This window comes from Carya illinoinensis, chromosome 9 (assembly GCF_018687715.1).
Source record: "Carya illinoinensis cultivar Pawnee chromosome 9, C.illinoinensisPawnee_v1, whole genome shotgun sequence".
Classification (NCBI taxonomy): domain Eukaryota; kingdom Viridiplantae; phylum Streptophyta; class Magnoliopsida; order Fagales; family Juglandaceae; genus Carya; species Carya illinoinensis.
In genome coordinates, this window is record NC_056760.1 from 28,690,349 (window position 1) to 28,716,242 (window position 25,894).

General features: G+C 34.9%; 1 protein-coding gene across 7 annotated transcripts; it reads right to left on the minus strand.

The window, feature by feature from the left end:
• Positions 1 to 9,703: 9,703 nt before the first annotated feature.
• Positions 9,704 to 25,220, minus strand: LOC122275875 (cationic amino acid transporter 4, vacuolar-like). 7 transcript variants are annotated; one of them, XM_043085177.1, is made up of 14 exons: positions 24,695 to 25,215; positions 23,338 to 23,539; positions 22,421 to 22,505; positions 17,327 to 17,467; positions 17,096 to 17,214; positions 16,914 to 17,010; positions 15,831 to 16,003; positions 15,658 to 15,724; positions 14,406 to 14,564; positions 13,963 to 14,224; positions 11,359 to 11,467; positions 10,674 to 10,786; positions 10,272 to 10,347; positions 9,704 to 10,146 (listed from the first exon to the last, which is right to left on the minus strand). In XM_043085177.1, the coding sequence occupies exons 1-14, from the start codon at positions 24,855 to 24,857 to the stop codon at positions 9,990 to 9,992; spliced, it is 1,923 nt and encodes a 640-aa protein (XP_042941111.1). In that variant the 5' UTR covers positions 24,858 to 25,215; the 3' UTR covers positions 9,704 to 9,989. The 7 variants fall into 7 exon arrangements, with proteins under 7 accessions (XP_042941111.1, XP_042941117.1, XP_042941112.1 ...); XM_043085183.1 differs by lacking the exon at positions 24,695 to 25,215 and adding an exon at positions 19,301 to 19,519 and having other exon boundaries at positions 23,338 to 23,353; XM_043085178.1 differs by lacking the exons at positions 9,704 to 10,146; positions 10,272 to 10,347 and having other exon boundaries at positions 10,694 to 10,895; positions 24,695 to 25,220.
• Between the last annotated feature and the right edge of the window lie 674 nt (positions 25,221 to 25,894).

A 25,894-nucleotide genomic window follows, 5' to 3' on the forward strand; every position in this document is an offset into this window, starting at 1 on the left:
TCGATGCATTTTCCTTGGATATCTCTTACTTATAAGGGTTACAAAATGTATGACATTGATTATCATTCCATTTTTGTTTCCAGAGATGTTACATTTCATGAGTAGATTTTTCCTTTCAAATCTGTTTCACATAACATTTATAACTTCTCATTTTTTAATCCATCATCGTCTGTTGTCCTTCCTAGTCCAATTCCTGATACTTCTAGTCATAATCACTCATTTATTGCTCCTATTCCTTCCTCTCTCGATCCTATTCCAGTCCCCACTATACCAGATCCATCACCTCCATGTAGAAGATCATTAAGAACACACAAACCACCTAGTTACTTGTAGGATTACAACTGTCATTTGGAAACTTCTACTAATTGTTCTTTCCCATCTTCACATCCTTTTATTGGTCCTGAATTAGGTAAGCAATACTCCCTTTCAGCTATTCTTTCTTATTCCAAGTTATCTTCACCTCACCGAGCATATACTTTAGCCATTTCATCACTTTTTGAGCTCAAATTCTATCATCAAGCTATAAAATATTCCCATTGGAGAACTGCTATGGCAGAGGAGATTAATGCACTTCAGTAGAATAAGACTTGGACATTGACAACTCTATCACCTGGAAAACATCCAATTGGATGCAAATGGGTATACAAGGTCAAACTTAAGTTTGATGGAAGCCTTTAAAGGTATAAGGCTAGGCTAGTAGCTAAAGATTTTACCCAACAAGAAGGAATTGATTTTTTTTTTATACATTTTCATCGGTTGCAAAAATGGTTACAATCAAGTGTTTATTAGCCATTGCAACTATTCAAAATTGTCATCTTATTCAATTGGATGTCAACAATGCTTTTTTGCATGGTGAATTGAAAGACGAAGTCTATATGTCCCTACCTCCTAGTTTTGGTGACAAATGAGACACTAGAGTATGTAGGCTCAATAAATCCTTATATGGATTGAAGCAAGCATCCCGATAGTGGTTTGCTAAGTTTTCCTCCACCATTATTCAACATGGTTTTGTCCAATCAAGAGTTGATTACTCACTCTTCACTCGGTCAAAAGGCTCTTCTTTTATTGCCTTATTAGTATATGTCGATGACATATTAATTGCTAGCAATGATATTTCTGTAGTGGATACTCTCAAGAAATTCCTTGATGATCAATTTTAAATTGAAATATTTTGGTCCATTGAAATTTTTTTGGGATTTGAAATTGCTTGTAGCTCCAAAGGCATATCCCTTTCTCAAAGGAAATACACCCTGGAAATTTTATCCGACATTGGTTATTTGGGAATTAAACTAGTTAAGACTCCCATGGAACAAAACCTGAAGTTGTCTTGGTGTGAAGGTGTTCTTCTTGAAGATGCCAAAGTTTATAGAAGATTGGTCGGTCATTTATTATATCTTACTATCACTAGACCCGATATCACCTTTGCTGTGCATGTCCTTAGTCAGTTTATGGATTCACCTCAGTAGCCTCATTTAAATGCTGCATATTGGGTCCTACAATACTTGAAATATCCTCCTGGCCAAGGACTCTTTTTCTCTATTGATTCTTCACTCAACCTGAGTGCTTTTACTGACTCTGATTGGGTTGGATGTCAAGATAGTGGACGATCCCTCATTGGCTTTTGTATTTCCTTGACAATTCTCTTGTGTCATGGAAATCCAAGAAGCATGCTGTAGTATCGAGATCCTCTGCATAAGCCGAGTACCAAGCAATGGCTTCTACAGGTTGTGAATTAGTTTGGCTATCCTCGTTGCTTCAGATCTTCAAGTCCCTCCAACAATTGTTTCTCTCTATTGTAATAGTAAAGCTACGTTGCATATTGCTTCAAATACTGTATTTCATGAACGTACCAAATACATCAAAATCGATTGCCATTCATTTTGATAAGCTTTAAGATGGTTTTCTAAGCACTTTGCATGTTTCTTCAAAAAATCAATTAGCTGACTGCTTCACAAAAGCTCTAGGCAGTCCATTGTTTTCTATTATGATGTCCATGCTTAGCCTCATTGATAGTCATGCTCCAGCTTGAGGATGGTGTATTAGAGTTAAAATACATTTTTAACCATATTATTATTTCTCCCTCCTTTATTCAAATGTATATAAAGACACGTTTGTAATATTTTGGTACACAGAATACAAATTACATTTTTCCATCTCTGTTTCTCATCTTTGTTTTCTATTTCTGTTCTTTACAACCCATGCCAACATTTTGCTTCCCAAGAAAGCCACCATGGTCAATTCCCTTACTTACTCTACACCCACTTTTTTCTTCATTTCTCTGCTTCTCGTTGTGGATGTGTTTGATTATTTTGGAATCTGAAGAAAACTGAATGAAACCAATAAGGAAAATTAAGTGTAATAGGCTGTATTGAGTGATGAGATTCGCAAGTTTGTTGCTTTTCTTTCTTTCCCCCCATTTTCTCAGCACCCAAACAATAACTAAAGGTTTCCTATTTTTGAGATAGTTGAAGACCAATGGTTAGAATATTGGTAAGTCTTCTGTTATCGGTACTTTTTTAGCCTTATATGGTAGTTCCGTAATGTTCTCGTCGAGAGTTAGTTCTACACTATATTTTATTTTTATTTGATTGTTGTAGGCTTGTCTACAAAAGTTACTTTATTTGAAATGGTTTCTATGCAAAATGGGGTCAAGGAGGTTCAAACTGCTCAATTTATGCAAATCTATCGAAGTAGGGAAGTTGGTCAATCATATTTCACCTTTGTTTGGACAACTTTAGTTGTTATGGCTCATGCACTTCTGGTTAATGACTAAAATTAGACCTCAAGTTGTGGTCTCCCTATCCATTTTTATACTTCCAAACATTTATGTTTTGTATACATTACCCACACATGCCCCTCTCTGATATAGTTAATTAATTTGAAATTAACATTTTGCTAACCATAAATTCTCTGCATGGGCTAGGGGCTTGTGTTCCACTATGTGCAATTGCGTTCTTTTTCAAGGTGTGGATGTATTAAGCCTTTTTGCCTCTCATCTTGTTATTTTTTTGTAAGATGATGTTGGAGTTAACCTTTTAACCTTGAATGCAGATTGTGGGGGTTAGATGATCATCTATTTTCTATGTCGAGAGTATAGCAAGAGTGAGAAGGCTCCCATTAAGTGGCTTGTTGCTTTACAAATTAGGAATAACGGATTAGTTCTTTATACAGTGGCCACAATTGTAGAGACAATATCCATGAGCTCACTATATTAGTTGCAAGAGTGAGAAGGCTCTCATTAAGTGGCTTGCTGCTTTACAAATTAGGAATAATGGATCAGTTTTTTATACAGTGGCCACAATTGTAGAAACAACATCCACGAGCTCACTATGTTGGTTGTCTCATGTAGTTTATCAAATGCAGCTCTCAACATTGTTATTCTCTTCAACCTTAGTTTTGCAATACACTCAAGATTGCCATTTTATCTATAGCCTATCTATGTTCTCTTTGTCCAATTAGAGTTGCTCACTAGATAGTGTATGGTAATGTGGACAATAATTGTTACCCTCATTGAAGCCATGAGGAAGAGGGATGTAATGGATTTAATTGATGCCATTTTTTTTTTAATTCTTTTACTGATACCATTTTTTTTAATAGAAACACAAAAAATAAAATTGGACGAGTTAACTGAAGATGTAATGGAGTTGGAAAACAACAAGAGCAAGGAGAATGCTACACTTCCTTCTACAAGTTCAAAATTTGTTTAGATTTGTGTGTGTATCATCATATTTGGGATTGTAACATTAATATTATTACAATATATTTATGATATTTGGTACTGTTGGAATTTAATTTCGGTATACTTATTGTTTGAATTTTAATTTTGGACTTGTACTTAGTTTTGTGTTTTTTTTTTATAAATATTATGATTTTAATATTTATATAAAATTAATCATGTCAAACGGGTTTATTGGTGATGTTTGTGCCCTTTAACATAAATGGATTGAAACGGGTCGTGTCGTGTCATTCTGTTATATTAATGGGTCGTGGCAACTTATCTTGGGACCAAGCCCGTAATCATTCTCCTTATGACAGTCACCCACGTGGTTATTAGCCCTTATTTTTGAGGTCTGATGTATGGCTACAGTCTATATCCCTCCCTTTCCAGGCGTATTCCTGTTTTGAGATCATTGATGGAGCATGGGCCCTGGGTACATCACATGTTGTCATTTGAGCTCTTTCTAGTTATCTTGGAGTGTTCCTTGCTTCACATCGGACTTGTGTTTACCTATTGCTCGCCTTATATTTGGTCAACATGTCCTTTGCTTGTTTGGTGTAGGGTGAACCTCCTTTAGTCACCTTGTTTTCTTCGTGTTGTTCATACCTGCCAAACTCCTCACAACCTATTGCTTGTCTTACTTCATTCCTACTTGCATATTGCTCACCTAGCTACCTCCTTTTCGCCATCATTTTGCCCGCTTGAGGGATTCCTTCTCTCAATTTGGCATGGTCTTCACAGATTTATATCTTAGTATTCGAGATCTATACATTAGACCTGTGATTGCTATGAGTTTTTACACTTCTCAATTAAATACATATACATAATAATAAATAAAATAATCATTTACAATGGGAAGCATATTCAATTCACAATTAAGCTAAAAAAATCATAATTTGTCATGACCTAGATTTTTTTTTTTTAAATTTGTTTTTAAATTTTTTTAAATTTTAAATTTTTTCTCTTTGTCATCGAGGTGATTGCCTGATGGCAAATAAATAAACAAATTTGCTAGACTCTAACCAAAGGAAGCCAAATCCCTAACACATGCAAACCATTTTTGTTCCATTTCTTGAATTCAAATATCTACACTCAAGAACCAATACAAAGAGAGTCATGTACCAAAATTAACCTAAACTATCTATGGTCGAAACATGTATGCTTCCAGTAAGGAGTTTTCTTATATTTTTCTTAGCCAATTTCTTTAATGCATATAGTATACATTCATGTTCAAAGCATAAACTTCCTAGCCATGGCTGAAACATACTTTTGTAATAAAAATATTTTCATTATTCAACTCCCATTTTATACATGCAAACCCAAACACATGATATGTTCTTAGATTTCTTTAATTAAATATCCTTTATTATTAACCTACTTACATGCATGACCAATTCTTAGGCAAATTTCAGATTTTAAACTTAATCTATGGAAGAAAATACAAAGAGATTTGTAAAAGGGACTTACCTAGAGCTTATTTCCTTTCCACCCAAGATGCTTTTATATTTCCCTTCTCTTTCTCTCCTGGTTATCTTGGTGAAGTTATGTGTATATGGTTGTGGAGAGTAGAAATGTGTTCATTTGTGTGTGTTCAGTGGTTGCAAAAAATGAAGGTATGTTGTTGTGCTGCGCGTCTCGGCTAGAAGCGAAATGGAGTGTTTTGGAGATTGTGGAGTGTAGAGAAAGGAAGAAGAAGAGAGAATGTATGATGGACAATATTTACTAAGGCATGGTAGTTGGTGGGCTGATTTGGCAGACCATGTGCCATCATGCAACTTGCCACATCAACCTGCAAGTTGCACATGACCAAACTTCAAAATTAAATAATAATAATAATAATAATAATAATAATAATAATAATAATAATAATAATAATAATAATAATAATAATAAACTCAATTTGGATGCTAATAATATCCCAAATCATTTGTTAATAGTAGTGAAATAGTTTGCTTATAAATAGTAATGAACAGTTTGTGAATTATAATAGTAATTCATATTATAATTATGAGCCCAAGTGGTTTTTCTTCTTTGTTGTATAAACCACCCAATCCAACTATTATTATCATAAGTCTAAACAAATTTCTTCTTTATTGGCAAGATCAAGCGACTGGTCAGATACCTCTATATATCATGCTAAAACAAATATGTATATTCTTTACCAATCAAACAACAAATTAACATTCCTACTCTTTCTACTGAGTCACCGTTATCAAGTTCTTGTGTAAAAAACATCTAACCACGAATCTTGTCATCATCCCAAGATACTGTCAGAGTAATTGCAAAGAAAATTAATTTGGCCATCACTTAAGGTAGTAGCAGATGCTTTTGTTTTTCCTTCTTCTCTATTCCCTCTTGGTTATCTTAGTGAGGTTATATGTTTATGATTGTGGAGAGGAATAGGTGTGTGTGCGCACACATGTGTGCATTCATTGGTGGCAAAAAAATAAAGGTGTGAGTTTTGTGTGGTGCCTTGGCTAGAAGGAAAATGGAGTATGTTTGTGGTTGTGAAGTGTAGAGAAGGAAGAAGAAGAGTGAAGTGTGTGATGGATGATTTTTGTAAGGGGTTTGACAACATCTACTAGGGTGGAGGGGTAGTAATTTGGCAAGCCAAGTATCACATCTAGTAGATGTTGATTTGGCAACATCTACTAGTGAAGTGTCAATCATACAGCTTGCCACATCAGCTTGCCTACCACATGTTTATTTTTTATTTTCATAGATAATATAATAAATATTATATAATTTAAAAATGAAGATTTAGAATAATGTGTTTAATAAAAAAAATTATCCTATTTATCTCTTAAGTATAAGTCTCAAGTATACGGTGTGTTTCTAGGTTCCTTTACTCTGGTATCACACAATACCAAATCTTGAGTCCAAATGTCATAATTCATGCATTTAAGTGATTTTTTCTTTGTTGTATAGCCCACCTAATCCAAGCCAAAATAAATTTCTTCTTTATCACCATGATCAAGCACCTTGCTATGTACCTCTATGTATCATGCTAAAACAAATATGTCTACTCTTCACCTATTGCATAACAAATTAGCATTTCTACTCCTCTAGTTTTTCAAGGGAGTAGCTGTTGTTAGGATCTGATGTAAAATTCAAGTTTTACACATTCTACAAATGGCACCGAATTATATCTTTTAGAAGGAAAAATTTAAAACCTAAACTATAAATTTTAAATTCCTAAAGTCCTTAATGTTAATTGCTTTTAAGACAATGTCAACCATGATTTAGTCACCGTCCCAATTAGAGACGATCGGAATAATTTTAAACAATCAATTCGATGGTCGCTTAGGGTGGCAATCACCTACCAAAAATCCTCTAGAGCTACTCTGGTCGGATTTGTACACATCTGACATCAAAATGATCAGATCAGACTAGGGCTTGTCAATCCGACCATTGTGGCTAAATCCAGCACTAGATTTGACACCACCTTGGTGCCGGGGTGGGTTGTCACCACTCTAAAGGTGTCTGCTAGCCACCTTAAATGTGGTGGCCACACCACCCTTGGGGTGGAAACCATTTGCCCATATTCTTTTAAATTTAAATTTAATTATTTTAAACTATAAAGATTCTAATCTTATATGGATGTGTATATTTTATCTTTTAATAGAAAGTTGTCATTCTTGGAGAGTGTAGAGGACTTGGTTTACACTAGGTCCTATTTTAGATTTTCTTATTTTCCAATGCCGTTTGCTTCATTCCAATAACTTCAAGTCCTTCTTAAATAGAGATGTTATATTCTCCCCTCCCTATAAAAATCTCGTCTTTAAAAATGTAAGCTCATATTGACAAGTCTAATAGAGGAATTTATTACTTGATTGATCAAACAACCTTGGATATTTGTTCTCATGTCTCATTTGGAATATGGTTTACAGGGGTGTAATCGGTTGGTCTGCTTGGGGAGGGGGGGTCAAATTTCAATTCATGATTTTTCTGAAACGCCAATTACCTCTATGCATCAAACTGGACCGTTATCTATTATTCGGTTGGTCCAATCGGTTCGATTCGGTCCATATGAATTAGGAACATTTTTTCCTCTTTTCTGTTTTTGGCAGATAAATTAAATTAGTAAAATTAAAATTAAATAAACTCTTTAATATATATTATGTAACTAACTCATTAAAAAATAATTAATTATAATTATATCTATGATGTTAATAGTTACTAACTTAGTACTTTAGTATTCATAATGGTCTATATTAAAATTCTAACATTTTATACATTATTAATGAATATTAAGTAATTTATTTGTCTATAGATTATTCATGCTTACTTGCAACTTAGGTATCTTAAAAAAATTATCTAATTACTTTAATTAAGTGTAAGTAGTAGAGTATGTATGTATATATAATAACATATATGATCATATGACATATTAGTTAATTGATAGCATGTATTATTGTAACATTTATATGGTCAATGATAATAGATTAGATGAAAATTATATAATTAATTTATACAACTACTATATAAATAATATATTATATATTTAAAAAAATTATAACAATCTAATTCGGTCGGTTTTGATCTGGTTCCTTTCAAAAAATTCCACACCCTGAGATTGGACCGAAAACCGAATTCCTCACAGACAAAGGACCAAAATCGACCAAAGAAATTTTCGGTCCAGTCTAGTCAATTTTTCTTGTCCGGACCAAAAAATTTTCACCCCTAATGGTTGATCCACAACACCACATGCCTAAAGATGTTGTGTTCTCCTTTGCTCCTACTCCTTGCAATCTAATACCTTCACCAGAACTTCCTCATTAGTCTTGTTCTTTCTCACTTCTAAAGGTTCAAGATCGATGATGTGCAAAGGATTGGAACCAAACTCATCATCATGGCTATGCGGAAGACGTGTACTTCAAATGAGTGTTTGTTCCATACTAAAAGCTCCATTCAAACCTTTGATTTAGCTTTTCCGTTTAAATATGCCTTATAGTGCAAACAAACTATTTTATCTAATCATATAATTTTTCCAACTTCTCAAACAAAATACAAAAACTAATTCAACTTTTTCAAATCTAAAAATATATATATATATATATATATTAAAAATTATATTCTAATAATATTTTATTTAATTTTAAATTTTCATCCCATTTCATCTATGTTTAGTATTTACATCTGAATAACTAAACAAGGCGTTAGAGGAGCTAGCTTGACAAATACCTTGTATCAGACTTTGAACGTTGATTCTTTATAATTATGTTGGCTTCAGGTTATCTTTAAAAAAAAATTCTTTTTGTCATCCTCACACTTCACACACCACATTTATTTTAATAAGAATAAAATAAATAAAATAAAAATGAAATGAAATAAAATAAAATTATTTTAATAGAATAATTCAATTAGTTTAATGAGAATAAAATGAAATAAAAAATAAAAAAAATAAAAAATAATATTTTAATATATAAAGTGTGTTGTGTGGGATTATGTGTAACATTCCTCATATTTAAATGATCATGGATAAGGTGGGCCTTCTTACACATACTGATTATCTCACAGAATCCTAGTCTTAAAAATAATTCAAACCCCATTTGCCTCCAGTTTTAATATAATCCAAGAAAGTATAAGAGTTGTGCTATTTATGTATCTGATGTGTAAAAATAGACCCTAGTCCTTATGCTCCATCTTAGAAGACATGAGATATGTTGATTGCGCTGTAAAATTTCCATAGAACTGCAGTCACCAAGAAGGACGTTTTATAGGTTTTCTTAAGAATAAATTTTTAGTTGTCTTTCCATTCATTCAAATCCTACAATCATAGAACACTTATAAAAAACACATTAGAGTAATCTTCGGTGACATCTTGCTGAATTTTCAGCAAAAAAGAAAAAGAGAAACCACGATGATTTTAGGAAGTTCACGTTTGAGTAATTAAGATTAGATTTGCACATGAAGTCTAACATAAACAAACTTTCATTAAAAAAAAAAAGACTTGTTGAAACTATTTTAAAACATGAAAATAGGTTACAAGAAGAAGAAGACAAGGAAATTAATACTTCGAGCAGTTTGAATGTTTATACTTCTTTACAGAGTAAGCCACCCCATGTGATTGCTAAGATTTCTAGAGAACTAATACTTGCAGCCATTTGCATGTTTCTACACAAGGCCCCTGCCAACCCCAGAATATCACTATACAGAGGAGACTATTTTCGATTTATTCAGCCATGTTAAATCATAACTTTTACAACATAAAGTACAAGAAGAATGGTTATGAAGGGCATCTAAGAATACTTTCTGTAAAAGGGTTGGCTTATGCCTGATGAGCTGATGAGCAACGATAGATCTCGTCAGCATGAGCTGAGGGAACATAGATTGCGTCTAATAGAGCACTGTGTGTTCGGCCGTAAAATACATACACCAGTGCTCCTATCAGCAACCATATTGAAGCTCGGATCCATGTGGCAGTACTAAGAATTAAATTGGAAGTAAATTATTAGATGTTAGTCATGACTGGGAGATATAATTGAAACCAATTTAGTCAAATGTTGTCACCTAACAGAGAAAGAGAAGAAAGCTTTATCTTTACACTCACCCAAGGTCAGCTAGTAAATATGTGTTTATAAGAATGCAGGAAGCAGGCAGGAAGGGAACAAATGGGCAAGCGAAACCTGATTAAAAATGAAAAACAGAAACAAAAAAAAATTATCAAATTATCTTGTCAGACTCGCTTCTTGCTTATTGCATGCATATAGGAATCTATTTAATTTTGTGAAACTAGAGCTCAAGTAAATATATCTGGGTAATTTCCATGGAAATATAACATTGGATACAAAGAAAATAGTAGCACTCCTAACAATGGCAGTCATATTCAAACTGTTCATCCATCTACCAGAAAAACTTTTAGAGAGAGAATACTCTTCTTGCTTGGCATTGTCTATGCTGTGCCTAACCTGAATTAATCTCATCAACATCTTAAATATACTGCTAAACATACCTCCAGAATGTCCAAAGCTGTGCCTAGCATCATCTTGGTCTATAAAAGCGAGCACAATCAAACTGCACAACAGAAGAACTCCACCAACTCCGCACAATGCAAAGCGAAGAATACTGGGTACGGTCAACAAGTTGTAACAGTTATGAAGCATAAAAACCAACTCAGATGAAGGTTGAAGAATCGTTTGGCCTCATCCAATGCAATAAAGAAAGCCCATCAACTCTGAATAGCACCATTATGAAAACTAGACAAGATGATCACAAAGCTCAGCTAAAAAATCATCTAGAAAGAACAACGGGTCGAATAGCATAACAGTTGAACCAAGTGTCAAATATGGCCTTTAAATGGTACTGGCAAACTCTTTGCTATTGGCCGCAAACTGAATGTATTTTGAATAGAAGTTGAACCAAGTGTCACAGGGAAAGAATGGATCGATCAATAAGGTAATGGCCAATAGACACTTGGTTCAGTTTTATTTTACTTAAAAAATAAAAGGTTCAAGGATTTCTTATGTCTAATTGAAAAAAATTTAAATTAAGTGGCCTAACAGTTGGTTGGGGCTCGGTGTGAGAGACTAATTTTGACAACATTTTTCTTGGATGGGATTGAGTAGAAATTTCTTAAGCATGTGAGGCATATAAATTACAATAAAAAAGGTTCTGAAGATAGTGAAAAGTGGACTAACCTGGGAAGGTATTGTACTGAAGCTGCAGAAGCAAGGATAACAATGCCTATACATAGAAGAGTTATTGTCCAACCAGCAATTTTCCGCCTCATTTGTTTCTTCTGCTCATCTGTATAATTAATATGTAGACACAAGAGGACATTAACTGGCAGATTTGAGAAAGGTGGAGTTGGGGAATGTTAAATATCAAATGCAATCTAAACTACAAGCATTCATAATCAGAAAGCATATGAATTGCATCATCAGATAATGATGATGCAAAGAACAATAATAATAATAATAATAGAAACATGCTATAAAGAAGCCCCGTTTGGTAGCACACCCGGCGCACCCCTCCACATCAGCAGAATGAAATGTCGACTTTACCCTCATATAAAACAAAGCCTTCTGTTTTCCAGAGAATCACCCACGGGAGGAAGGAAAGAAATCCCCTTGACACAAAGCAGAGCCCACGGGAGGGAATCCATAGCCAAGCAAGGTTCACCCACGGGAGGAAATCCTTTTTGAAGGAAACCATCCTCCCTTCCTTTCTCCTTACTGATTTTATTCATATCAGATTTAGGAGTTCAAACCAGAGTTCTGAGTGACTATTAAAGCTGAAAGATTTCTTGAAAAATCATGTGGAAGAGAGAAATTGGCAAAAAGGGGAACATGGAAGATAACCAATCAGCATACCCTTAGGAAGAGTAAAAACATCTAAATTCTATGATCCATTGTAGAGGTTTATTAAATGGGAAAATTGGATTTTCAGCTAATTTAATCTTTGTGGGTTCAGAGTTTCACTCTTGATCTGCAGACAAAATCATGAAAAAGATTTGAGTCTTGGTCCAGTAAAAGAAATGAGAAAGAGAAGGAGAGAGAGAGAAATGCAGTATGCTGGGTTTGTAGGCGAAATGCAGTGCAGCTGCGTTTGTGGGAGAATGTGGTTCTGCTACCCCGGGAAGAAGACTTGCTATGCGTTTGAATGAGAGCAAAATGCACTTCTGTTTTGTGGCTGAAATGTAGTGCGGCTGGGTTTGTGGGCGAAACAGGTTCTGCTACCTGGGAGAAGATGAGTTGCTGTGAGTTGCGTTTGAATGAGAGCAAAATGCACTTCTGTTTCGTTTCAAAGAAGAAGAAGACTTGCTGTTCATTATGTTTTTTTTATTTATTAATAAAATCCCTCCAAGTCAGATGGTGTGCAGAGTGCGTTACTGTAAAGGGCTTCCCTGTAGCAGCCCCTCCACAGGGTAGAGAAAAACTGCATAAAGCAAGTACCATATCGAAGAAAGTATACAATAGATACACACAAGCTATAGGCAGCCCTATAACTTCTAGCATGCAAAATTAGAGAAGATCCCCTTGAAGTTTAAGATTAACCACTTTATGGAAGTTGATCTCGTCATGCATATGGTGCTTATAGAGGGAAATGAATGCTCAAACATTTGAAGATAGTGAGAAGACAGTGACAGAAGTCAAGACACTTTTCTTTGGAACTCTATACCAGTTGATATTTGCTCAATCTTTCTTTTCTTCTTTCAATTTTTAGGACTTTCTAGTACTTTCTACATCTTCTGATTTGGTGTATATCTTGCATACTTCCTGTGTAACAGAATTCAACCATTTTGCTTATCGCTAAAGTTTGACTTGCCAAAACAAGTATAAGATTAACCAATTCCACTGAATTGAGTATGGTTGTCTGTGTTATAGCATCTACTCTGCCAACAATATCACTTGGCGTTTGGTTACTATTCTCCAATATCTATTCATGCATGCAAGTTTCATAGATAGAACATAAAAATGATCTTCGATTGTTTGTCCTTTTGCTTTTTGCTAAGTTGATCTTCCTTTGTTTGTCTTCAACTATTTCTTTGTGAAAAGGCGGAGGAACTGGGATTATCTAACCAGGTAACAGATAACTGTGACCCAATGCATGCTGGATTGTTAGTAGCAACCTCCATGCCCTGCATACTTGTTAAAAGATCTCTCTTTTTCACTTGAACACATTTTCACAAAGCATGTGTTCTAACAAATGTGGTTGAGGTGTCTCAAATGTTGACGGGATATTATTCAATATTGTTCTATATTATTTTCTTCTATATTATTTGTCGATATACTTTGCAATTTTATAATCATCAGGCATTATGAGGTAAAGACTTCATTTTTCGCACAGCTTCCCCAACTAGAACTAAGTGCATTTAAACATTTTTTCAGTTTTCTTTCTATGGAAAGAACCCTCAACCTTTTAACCATACAAAATCATTATAAATGATTCTCAATTACCATAAATATGCATTGAAACAAATTCAATGCTCTAATTGAGGCACTAGGCATCCAACACAAAGTTTACTAACAATTTTAAGCGCATGGGTTTTGACAATCAACAAGAGTGATCCTATCTTTTCTATTTTCTTTTATGTCTGGGGCAGCCTTAACCAGATGTACAGATAACGGGTGAGGCGACCTGAAGGCTGTTTTTTCCCCTTACAGTGGGAATGTTAACTGAGCTTCCATTTTAAGAAGGCATGCCATTGTTGTTTTATCATCCACAGATGGAGTAGGGACCCCTTATCAGTTATCACAGGTTAAAATCACAAAATTTTAGAGCATGTATGCCAGTGTTACCTTGAGTTACTCTCTTCTCAATGAGAGGATATCCGAGTGATGCATCCCCTTTATCATGTAGATATTGACTATGATAAGAATCAGTAGGATCTTTACTTTTATTGTAGTCGACTTCTTGAATATCACCACTGAACCGCAATGACATTGAGTCAATGGACTCTTGGAGTGATGATGGAAGTGGTACCTCATCTGGTGGAACGTATCTGAGTATCAAAACTGAAACTGCAACAGTCGTAAATGCAAGCAGTGTACCCACACTTACCTGTACCACTCAAAAAAAAAAAAAAAAAAAGAATAAAAGTAAAAGTAAAAACCACTCATCAATGATTCAATATTTATGTAACAAAGATCTGATCTTTTCCCATCAACTCTACAGTTTCTACTTATAAGGGAAAAAAAAAAAAAAAAAAAACTCTACAATTTATAAACATATGTTCCCTTACCATCCCTGCCAATTGTGAAACATCCATAAAGAACGCTAGAGCTGCTGCAAAGATACCAGTTGTAATGGTACCCTTCACTGGAACCTGGGTGCGTTCACTAATATCTGAAAAAAATGAAGGCAACAATCCATCTCTAGCCATCGCCATTAGAATTCGTGGCTGAAAATGAAATGACAACACAGAAAATCCCATTTAGCATGTCTTCAGATTCCTATTTTGCAATGAAGGAAACAAGGAGTTCATAGCAAATTAATATTTTGAGCAGATAGACCACGATGAAGGAATAAACAAAATTATCATGAGATCTCCACAAACTTAAACCTCATATACAAAAGTTACACTACCAATGCTCTAAAAACCCGCCATAGATATGTACTCCTCAAGCTTTAGGAGCATGAATTTATCATAAGGGGTACACTGAAAATTATTTGCTCGTAAGCTTCCCCTAAGAGATCCAAGTCCATTATCCTGTCATTTCTCCTTTTGCCATACTTATCTTGAACTATTGATCATGCATTGCGCTCAGCATCATTTGATGTCGGCCTTACATCCCCTGGCTAACTACAGCAGACATCAGCTTACCATTTTGAAATAATTATACATCTCCCAATACTTCATCAGTTGTTTGCCTTGTAATGGACTCCATAATGCGTGGCACTTAACTCTAAGGCTATTTACCAATTAATTATTCTCAATAAAATTACCACTTACTGAAATTTTTTTATACTTTGTTTGAATGTATTTATTGATTTATTTATTTGGTAATTTCCTTTTTCCATGGTGCAAATTTAAAGTTATTTCCAAGTCCAATTGAATAAGACCCAGAAAGATAAGATCAATTAATGCTGCTCACTACAACATATATCATTTTTTACCACGGAGGTACCTAGTGGAAAAAGCCCCATTATTTGTGGGAAAAGTTATTTCCCACCAAAACTGCTCGCGGGTGATTTGTGGGAAATAATCGGCAAGAAAAAGTATTATTAACCACGATAATTACAGTTCGTCAGAATTAATGACAACTCCCATGCAGCAACCTTGTCAAGCCATGAGTCTGTGACACAAGCCTCATGTCTAACCTCAAGATGTAACATAAAAAGTTTCGAGCAATTCAAAACAAGCCAAAGGGTAACACAAGATGTCAAGAACAAATTAAAGTTAGGAATTCAGAAAGCTAAGAACTATGTGGATCGTATCCCACCAAATAATTTATGAATTTATAAACCATGAAGTGAAATACCAACTTATGTACCTGAGGAAGAAGTGAACCCAACAGGCTGGCAGAGAGAGCAGTAACTGCCCCACTTGTTATTATGTACCTACAATAGGAAGAACTGAGCTTCAAAACAAACGTTCAAACATGGCATGACCTCCAACATAGAGAATGCTTGGTACAACAAACAACAAGTAAAACATCATGCTTACACTGCCCAATCCACTCCATAGTTAGCAAATGCTGATGAGATAGGAGTGTCCGGATTCAAGGCATCATATGGAACTAGACCAACAATAACAGCAGATACAAGCATATACAAAATGCAACATAGAGACAACGCTAATGCTATACCAAGGGGCAAATCTCGTTGAGGATTCTTCACCTACAATGAAAAATAAAAGGATTAAGGTTCCAAAATTCCAAGGAATGGCCGAATACTGCTGGAATAGTGCATTACGATCAAGATAAAGCAATTAGCTTCTAAAATACGAGTCGTGGCAAGAAAAACTTGTGTGTGAGAGTGTGTGTGTGTGTGTGAGAGAGAGAGAGAGAGAGAGACTCAAACAAAAAATTTTTGCATAATCCCCACCTAGCCATATGAACTTATATTTCATCTTATTTCGTCTAAGATTAGGCAAACAATTAGCTTCTAAGAGATGAGGAGTCATTTGGCAAGTAAAACTAGAGAGAGAGAGAGAGAGAGATCCATTAACTTTAATATAAAATCTTTTGCATGATCCACATCTAAAATTATATTATGTTCATCTGGTTTGCTCCTCTTGACAACCTGATATGGTACTACATTTATTGATAATGTTCTTTTAGTTTCTCTAAGTCTTCCCTTTTTTTTTTTTTTTTGTGATTGGGGGGGTGGGGTCGGATTAGTTTCTCTAAGTCTTCCCTTTTTTTTTTTTTTGTGATTGGGGGGGTGGGGTCGGATTCGGTGTTAAAGAGAAGATGGCAATTGCAGTATACAAAATTCTCCAGGGAAGAACAACCACAGATCCAGTATCGGATTCTGCTACACAATTGAAATAACCAAGCAAACTTAATTTATCACGAGGGCCAGGGCATAGAGTGTTTACAAAAATGGCTTTTATTTTTAATTTTTTTAATTTATACAAGAAAACCCAGAAACCGGAAATTTTTTTGCAAAAATGGCAAGGCACAGAAGGTAGCACATCAAGCAAACAACATACAGTTACATTCTTGGCAGTTGGCCTTCTATAATCTTCCTCTCTTTTAAGATTCAACGGAACAAACAATAATAAAAAGCCATACAAGATGCATACCTCCTCAGCTGTGCTGGTAACTGAATCAAATCCAATGTATGAAAAGAAGACTACTGCAGACCCAGCAAGCATGCCATTGACTCCAAATGTGAAATACCTATAGTTTTGGAAGTAAAATGTGAGCTAGACCAATAGCTGGATATAATGTATAAGAGAAAGTAGTCAAAATGATATACCATTACCCGCTAGGAAGTTCATATCCAACCCATCCATTCTTAAAACCTAAATATCCACCAGCAATTATGATGAAAAGTAAGGCACCGACATTTACTGTTGTTACAATGCTTTGTGCCACCGAGCTCTGAAAAAATAGATGATTTCCTAAAGGAGGTAAGAAAATTATAAAAAATGGGAATAATCCCAACATAAGTTAAATGGATTACAATATTTTAAAACAAAATGACAGTGAATACCTCCTTGATCCCAATGCACAATAGTGCAGTCACAATAAGAACTAATACCGCCGCGCATGGATCGACAACAACGCCAATCCCGGGTATGGTGTGACGGACCAAGAAAGCAGGCATTTTGTCTTCACCTCCAAAAAACAAGGCCTGAAAGATAAAAAAGAAGGGTAATATGTTATATTGGAAATGAGGATGTCCCATATGTCTTGCAGTCCATGATAGTCATCCCCAAGACGATCAAATGAACCAAATTTTCTATGAAAATACAATATCTTCACAATCATAATTCCATTCAGAACTGAGCAAGTGATCATACCCTATTACTGGACCCGACAGCATATATGATCTATTTATTCTTTTTCTCCTTTATGGTTTCTCAGGATAAAGCATAGGCACCAAGGTTAAATTAGGTCCCCCTTTCCAGTTTGGACACCATCTCACTTGTTTTCAGTAAACTTATTCAACTCTCAAGCAGTGTTGGTAAAAGTGCACTTTTTTGCTGTATGTGTGAGCTTAAAGCCAAAAAAGCAAGCTTTTGTAACCTTTAAAAAAATTATAAAAATCAGTTCTAGACCCAGACAATGATGTAATAAATTATTCTTAAGTATATAGTTGATATTGAAAATCAATTACGTTCCATGGGGTGATCTTGTCATAAGTAATGTATATGCTTTGACCCAACATATGGTCCAAGTTGGCTTTCTAGATGGATTGATATTTGATTGCTTATGTTAGCATAGAAGTCAATAGCTACAATTATTGAACTTTCTAGGTCATGACCTTTTTGGTATATTTTGATTGAATCATCTATTTTAATTTTGATTATGGTTATCAATATCATAGATGTGTATATTTAATGAAGTACAAGATAAAAATATTATGTTCAAATTTCATGTAATTATTTTATTAGGTTCCATAATACTCTAATAAATTGAGTCAATAGGGTAAATATATCATCATTTTTCTTTTTCTTTTTTTTGATAAATAAATAATTATATTGATCAAAGAATGGCAAAAAGCCTGAATTACATATCATCATTTTTCTTTTTAAAACTTTCATTTTGTATTTTATGGATTTTTTGTTATTATACATCATTACTAAAAATGTGCGTGCTACTTCAATCAAGTGCACGCTTGTGCTTTATATGTGCGCCTAGCACTTTTACCAACACTGCTCTCAAGTTTGGACACATTCTCACCATGGCTCTATCTGTCTTGTTCTTTTGCTACATTATTTGAGGCAATTATTCTACATGACTAAATAGAATTTACTGCAATTCATTTAAAAGCGCAAAACATAGTAGGCCATGTCTTCTCCAGCTTACAGTTTATGGCACACTTCAATTCACCTATGAGCATAAAACAGTGAGATGCAACAATGGGAGGGGAATTGAAAAAGAAACAAACAATAATGCACCATGTTTGGTTTTCATGACAGACAAATAGTAGGGAGAATATATTTGAAGAGAGATTACTTATAAAAATATATATATATATATATATATATATTTGAAGAGAGATTAATATAAGTCATGCAGAACATAATTTACCGATAAAAAAAAAAAAATTACTAAAAATTGGTTATATGTGTTAAAAGACTAGTAGCAAAAATCCGTGACTGTTTACAGCCAAATATCTAAATGAAAGAAAAGAAATGCTAGTGGCACGATGCCAACGAGTATTCTGAAGAATACAAATTATTATATCTAACGTGGCACCATAAAATACTAACTTTTAAAACACAATCATATCCAGGATTTGTCATGTGCCAATATCTGAGTTCTAAAACATACTTGCAATCTCAAATAGGATGAGATTTTTGCCCATCTCACAGATTATATATTCCAATACTTAAATGGTTGTAGTAGCATTCCCTCTGATGCTTGCTCAAATAAACTCAGAACCAGCCACAATTAAAAAGGTAAAGTGCACCATCATGCAAATCTTAACCTTTTATGCTAAAAATGACCAGCAGTTTACTTTCAAAACCTTGAGGCATAATTTCAGCATCACAATGTTTGCCTCTACCCTCCACTGTGTTCTTCGCATCTTTAAAACTTGCCAGAATCAATTGAATGTATCTGTTGATAACTGAAAATTCCAATCAGGAATCACAATAATGGAGTTGTTCAAGTTCAAGGTTATGCATTTTCCACCACTGATTTGTACTTCTACACCTTTGGTTTTGTGCACGCTGACCTGGAAGGAGATTAATTAGAAAATAATTTTGCTACTCATCATCCCCACACACCACACTTGTTTTTATTTTTTATTTTTTATTTGTTTTGGTTTTATTTGTCCTAAACTAATTAAGTTCTTCTACTTATCATCCATACACCACACATTTAGTAAGAGAAAAAACTAAAAAATTAAAAAATTAAACCCTAGCGGTTGGCTCAAGTGGTAAACGCCTTGGGCTTGGGGGTATGCTCCCCCTAGGTCTGAGGTTCAAATCCCTTGGGTGCAAACAATCTCTAGGGGCCATCGGACTTGAGGATTTTCCCTTTGAATTACCCAAGGTGCACTTGCTGGAAACTCCTTGCTGAGGGCTTGTGCACGCTGATCCAAGACGTGGTGCCAATAAAAAAATCATAAAAAAATATGATATGAATCATAGGCGTACGGTTAGATCTAATTACATTTTTTAACTGGAGTAGGGCTGCTCATACACACTGATATTCCAAACTGACCCGTTCTTCCCAAGCAGATCTAACTAATCTGTCAGCTTCAGACATAATGGCAGCTCAGTGACAGAAGACATTTTTCCTTTCTGAAACTCCTTGGGTCAGAATGCAAAACATGATCACCTGAATTCCGATTCTCTGTGCCAATCATTTATGTTACCTATATTTGTATGTACTTATATTTAGTTTTGAATGCTCACACATTTACAGGGCCACAAAGCAGTAGCAAAGGGCACTTGTTTGTGTTCTTGAAGCAGTGGAGAACAAAACAAAGAAGACTTGGATTTGAAGTACAGGAAGGTGAAGAAGTAAGTGAAGCAAATGGTATCATCAGCACATGAGGTTCATTATCATTTTCGTTTCCTTAGCTGCAACTCAAAAAAGAGAGTTCTAATCAGTGAAATAGAGGCTAGAGAGATTTTAAATGTTGGAAATCTGCCCCACTAACAGTATGATAGGGTCAAAAAATATGTAGGAGTGCATAAAGATAAGATTTGAAATCTTATCACAAAAGCAGACAGTGCTCTACATAAACTATGGGATTTCAGTTGGATACAAGCACGCATGAACTGACCAATCACAGGCCAATGAAAATTTTCTCATCAAACCACAAAATGTGACTCTAGTTTCTCTCTCTCTCTCTCTCTCTCTCTCTCTCTCCCCCTAAAACTCTTGCTTTTAGAATGTCATAGGCAATCTTCAAGCTTCATCCTTGACTTCAAAGAAGATGATTAATAAGGATCACCTTTCACAAAATGTGACTAAAATTTGGAAGTCTCACGTGCCTTCCAAAGTTGCTTTTTCATTTGGACTGCCTCTCTTGGGAAACTTTTTACGTTGCATAACATAAAGGAAGTGGGGTATTATAGTTATGGATTGGTGTTTCCTGTGTAAAAAGAATGGGGAATCCGTAGATCATCTTCTCTTGCATTGTGAGGTGGCAAGGGCTTTGTGGGATGGTATTTTTTGTAGAATCAGCTTGGCTTGGGTGATGCCTTTGATAGTGGTTGATCTTTTAGCGTGCTGGAACGGGCTTCAGGAGTGCTCTCAAGTGGATGCGGCTTGGAAGATGGCTCCTTTGTGTCTTATGTGGTGCATTTGGATGGAAATGAATGAGCGGTGTTTTAATGACAAGGAGCGTACTTTGGAGCAACTCTGGAATTTCTTTGTGCACTCTTTGCTGTTTTGGTTTTCTGCTTTGGTGATTAACAGTTCTTCCGGTCATGATTTTCTGATGTTGCTTTCCATTTCCTAGACTGTATTTAGGTGTTTTCTTTTGTATACTTCCTGTGTACATGGGCTTCACCTACACATTTTTTTCTAATAAAATTTCTTCTTAGTTGTAAAAAAAAAGGGGATCACCTTCCAAATTCCAAGTGGACTTCCAAACTAAAGTTCAGAAATTGGTTTCACTCGGAATATAGGTAGGTCAGACAAAACATGGAATGATAAATTCCCTTCCAACCAAAAAAGGCTTGAAGTCAAAATGGTAAATTCCAAACCAATCATGTCGGAATCCCACCCTTAAAATATTAGGGCACATTATCATAACTACCTTTGTGTTTCAGTTGCCATGGATCATCTGTTGAGTGAACCCTTGATTTTGCCTTTTCATTTTGCACCTTTTTTCTTCTTACTTTTTATTCCGTTCTTTAACACTTGAATTAAGCACTAAAAATGCTAACTGCCAGCAAAATGTCACTTCTAAGGAGAAAAAAATTCAAGAAATGCTTAATGACACAGCGACATACAATCATTGAAAATGATATTTTAGTTCATTTCTGTACATGTTGAGAACATTCTAGCCCATTATAAGTATAACTCAGACTTCCTTCAAGTAGTAGCATATGGAATGGATTAGATACCGTAAGGATGGTATTGGTGCTCGTGACATTTATTTTCTATTATTGTTAATTTACAATGTTTAGCTCATACTTTGTAAGAACAGACACACAAAAATTATATAATTGTAGTATGTAGAACTCTTCTTCAAATTTTAAAATTATTCATCTATGGTACAAAATAAACTATCAAGTACCCCCCCCCCCCCAAAAAAAAAAAAAAAAAAAGATGTAAAAATGAAACGAAGCACAAAAATACCCACAAGTGATGCATTATTGTGGACAAACTTTCAGTGATTTTAACTCGTCAAGGAATGACGTCAAACGAAAACCCACAACAATGATTTATTTTAAGGAGTCAAATAGCACACTTCATTAGGGGGAAGAAAAAGCAATGCTGTAAGATCTTGGTATTTTGCTTATGCTTAGAGTCAAAAATAGGAACAGATCTTCAGAAAATAATGCTTAACAAAGAGAGAATAATAAGTAAAAAAATCTTAAATAGAAATCTGATGAGACAAACAGTACAAGTGAAAACCAGATATAGAACCAAAGTGAGAGGAGGTAAGCCACACCAGGTTTGGGGTTATTCCACGAGCAACAGCTGAACCACCAATTGTATATTCCAGAATCAAAGCCCAACCAACCAACCAACCAAACCTGAGATCAACCACAGTGATTTAATCACCAACTCAAGGCATCACAAATCCTAAAAAGCACAGGTCTCCATGAAATTCATGTTGTTCTTGCATGTTACACAAATATATCATCCCCCCACCCCCCAAACCCATGCTAGGGACGGAATTGCATAAAGGGCTGTTCTTAACATCAAATATGACGCAAAATACGTAAGGCCCGGTTTGGATGCCTAGATGAGATTGGGTTGTACGGCAATCTAGTCTGCCTATTCAAACGGCATGAGTTGTTTGCATTTCATCTCTAGGTTTCAAAATTAACAACTGACATAAACATTAAAAAGTGAAGTGAATAGTGTACAAATGACAGAAAACCTTAAATAAACAGTGACAAACTGACAGAAACAGTAAATAAACGGTGCAAAACAGTAAGTGAACAGTGCAAAACAGCAAGTGAACGTTTGCTATCCAAATAGTGGGACCCACTCCTTTATCAAATCCCAAAAAGTAAAAACTATCTCATCTCATCTCACTATCTAAACACACTTTTTTACAAACCATCTCATCTCATCTTGACTCAAAAATCTTAGTACTATTCAAAATATCTCATCTCATCTCATATGAACTGCGTAACCAAACAAGGCTAAATTTAATTGGTCTGGTTGAAACTTTTCAACTAATATGCCGGAAAGTACTAATTGAAAAACTAGAATTGGTGGTTTTTTCAGGCCAAACAAATTGGTTTTGACAAATCAAAAGTAGACGGCACCGTAAGATTTAACAGCTTTCCATGAATAGTTCAATCAGAAAAAGAATTGATGCAGTGTCATTAAGTGATCCATGAACTTCAAACTTACCCTTCGCCAACACATATGTATGCATAATGATAGGCACTCCCAGCAGATGGGCATCTACAGGCAAGTTCTGCATAACAAAATGCTGAGAGTGCAGCCGCTATTCCGGCAATCAGGAATGAGATAGTGAGAGCAGGTCCGGTGTGCTCTCTAGCAACTGTTCCAACAAGAATATATACTCCAGCTCCTATGGTTGCTCCAGCTCCTGATCAAAAGAATATGATGATCTGGGTCAGATTACCCAGAATATATACGATTTGAGCCAAAAAAAGCCATTCGTAAACATGAAAAACAATGCCATTTACACAATGAATAAAACAACCAACATCAAGAAATAAGGAGGCTACGGTGGCTGATTTGATGGATAGTTCTAATGGCTCAATATTGTCGAATGTTTACTTCATTAGATTGGTACGGGATTGGGAACATGATAGCATTGCTGATTTTCCCAGTTTGTTGTATGCATTGAATTTCAGTAATGATGTGGAGATAGGATGACGTAGATTTCAAATGGGAGATGCAAGGTTCTCCCCAAGAATGCCTTCTTTGGTTGGACTGCATCCCCTGGGAAAATTCTTACCATTTACAACTTGAGAAAGCGCGATCTTATCATTATGGATTGGTGTTATTCATGTACGAAAAATGGAAACACTCTGGATCATCTAGTGTTACACTGTCAGGTGGCCACGTCTTTGTTGGTTGATATCTTCAACCGGACCGGCATGGCATGGGATGTTTTTTTCAAGTGTTGGAAAGGTCTCCAGGGTAATGCTCATATTGCTGCTGTTTGGAAAACGATTCCTTGTTGTATTACGTAGTGCATTTGAATGGAGAGAAATATGTGTGCTTCGAAGACTGGGAGTGCTCTTTGAATGAGTTGAAGACATTCTTTTTCGAAACTTTATGTGCTTGGGCTTCCGTCTTTGATTGTAACAGGGATAGTTTTCATAATTTGCTCGTATCTCTTTCTAATGCTTAGTGTTTGCTAGATTTATTCCTTGTATACTTCCTATGTACTTTGGCTATGCCTATTGTTTTCTATTAATAAAATTTTCCTCTTACCTATAAAAATAAAATCATATGTAGGTACCAAACGCGAAAAATAAACTTTTATATGTAGGTACCAAACGCGAAAAATAAACTTTTACACCATCTCATCAAACATCTCAATACAAAAACTAGAGAACTGGTTAAAAAATAAACTCAGGAACAAAAAACTTCTCAATTAACAGAAGGAAAAGCAAGATAAGAACATAAATACATAAAAGAAGAAACCCAAGGAGCCAAATATCACAAACTTCAACCACGCATATTCAAAACGCAATTCTGAATTGTGGAAGACAGAGGTCAGCAGAGTTACCAATGGCAATGAGGTCAATTGCAGACAATTTCCTGGCCAATTGGGTATGGCCTTCTCTCCTTACATGAGCTGAATCAACCTGCTTTCTCCTAATCAAACTTGCGAAACCCCATGAACCCCTTCCTCCACCATTTCCACCACTATTTTTCCCATTAGCAACCATCCCCGTCGACCAAACTTTGCTTCTTTTCGTTGGGTTGAGGAGGTGGGGAAGCGAAAAGGAAACAGGTTTGCTTCCTGAGACCAATTCACAAGAAGCCGACCTCCCTTGATTTTAAGGGGAATTAATAAATTCAGAAAATAGCACGACAAACAGAGATGGGCAGTGGTTGTTGCGTGCAAACCTGTGTTTCCTACTCACATTTTAGCCTGCAAATTCATGGATAGATAATGAGAAAATTGTTAACCGTAATTTCAAACATTTGTAAAGTTAAAACCAATGTTTTTATTTTATTTATATCTGCAGATTCTCTCCAGCCAAATCTGCTTGACTGCCGGGCTCCAAAATTCAATGATTCATCATCCTCCAGCTGGCCCTTCCATAATCCATACAAATGGCCAAATCTCCCGCATTTCCTGCTATAGAAAGATTTCTTGGTAGTAATTTATTATTAAATTAAACTTTCACTTAACAAGTTATCGTCCTTTTTTTTATTTTTACTATGGGGAAAGAAGGAAAATTCACGCATTATATTATCATTTTATTTGTATTTCATTAAATAAAATATAATATATCTATTATTATTAAATAATTATTTATTATATTTTTTTATTAAATAATAATAAATGTGCCACATCATATATAATAAGATGCGAGTAAGATAGTGATGTAGTATATAACATTGTTTAAAGAGAAATGATACATATTATATTTTACAAGAGTAATATTATACATCACACTCTCATTCTGTCTTTATCTTAATAAGTAAAATGTGGTACATTCATTATTACTAAATAATAAAAAAGTATATAATAAATAATAATTTAATAGTGATAAATTTGTCACATCTTACTTAATGGAATAAAAATAAAATGATAGTATAGTGTATAAAATTTGTCATTTCACAATACTTTACACAACACGTGGTAAAATATGGAGATTTTTTGTAAAGTGATGTTAATTTTATAAGATAGTTTACGAAAATATCCCTCTTTTTACAACATTGTTATGTAATATATTGTGAAATATATTGGTTTATC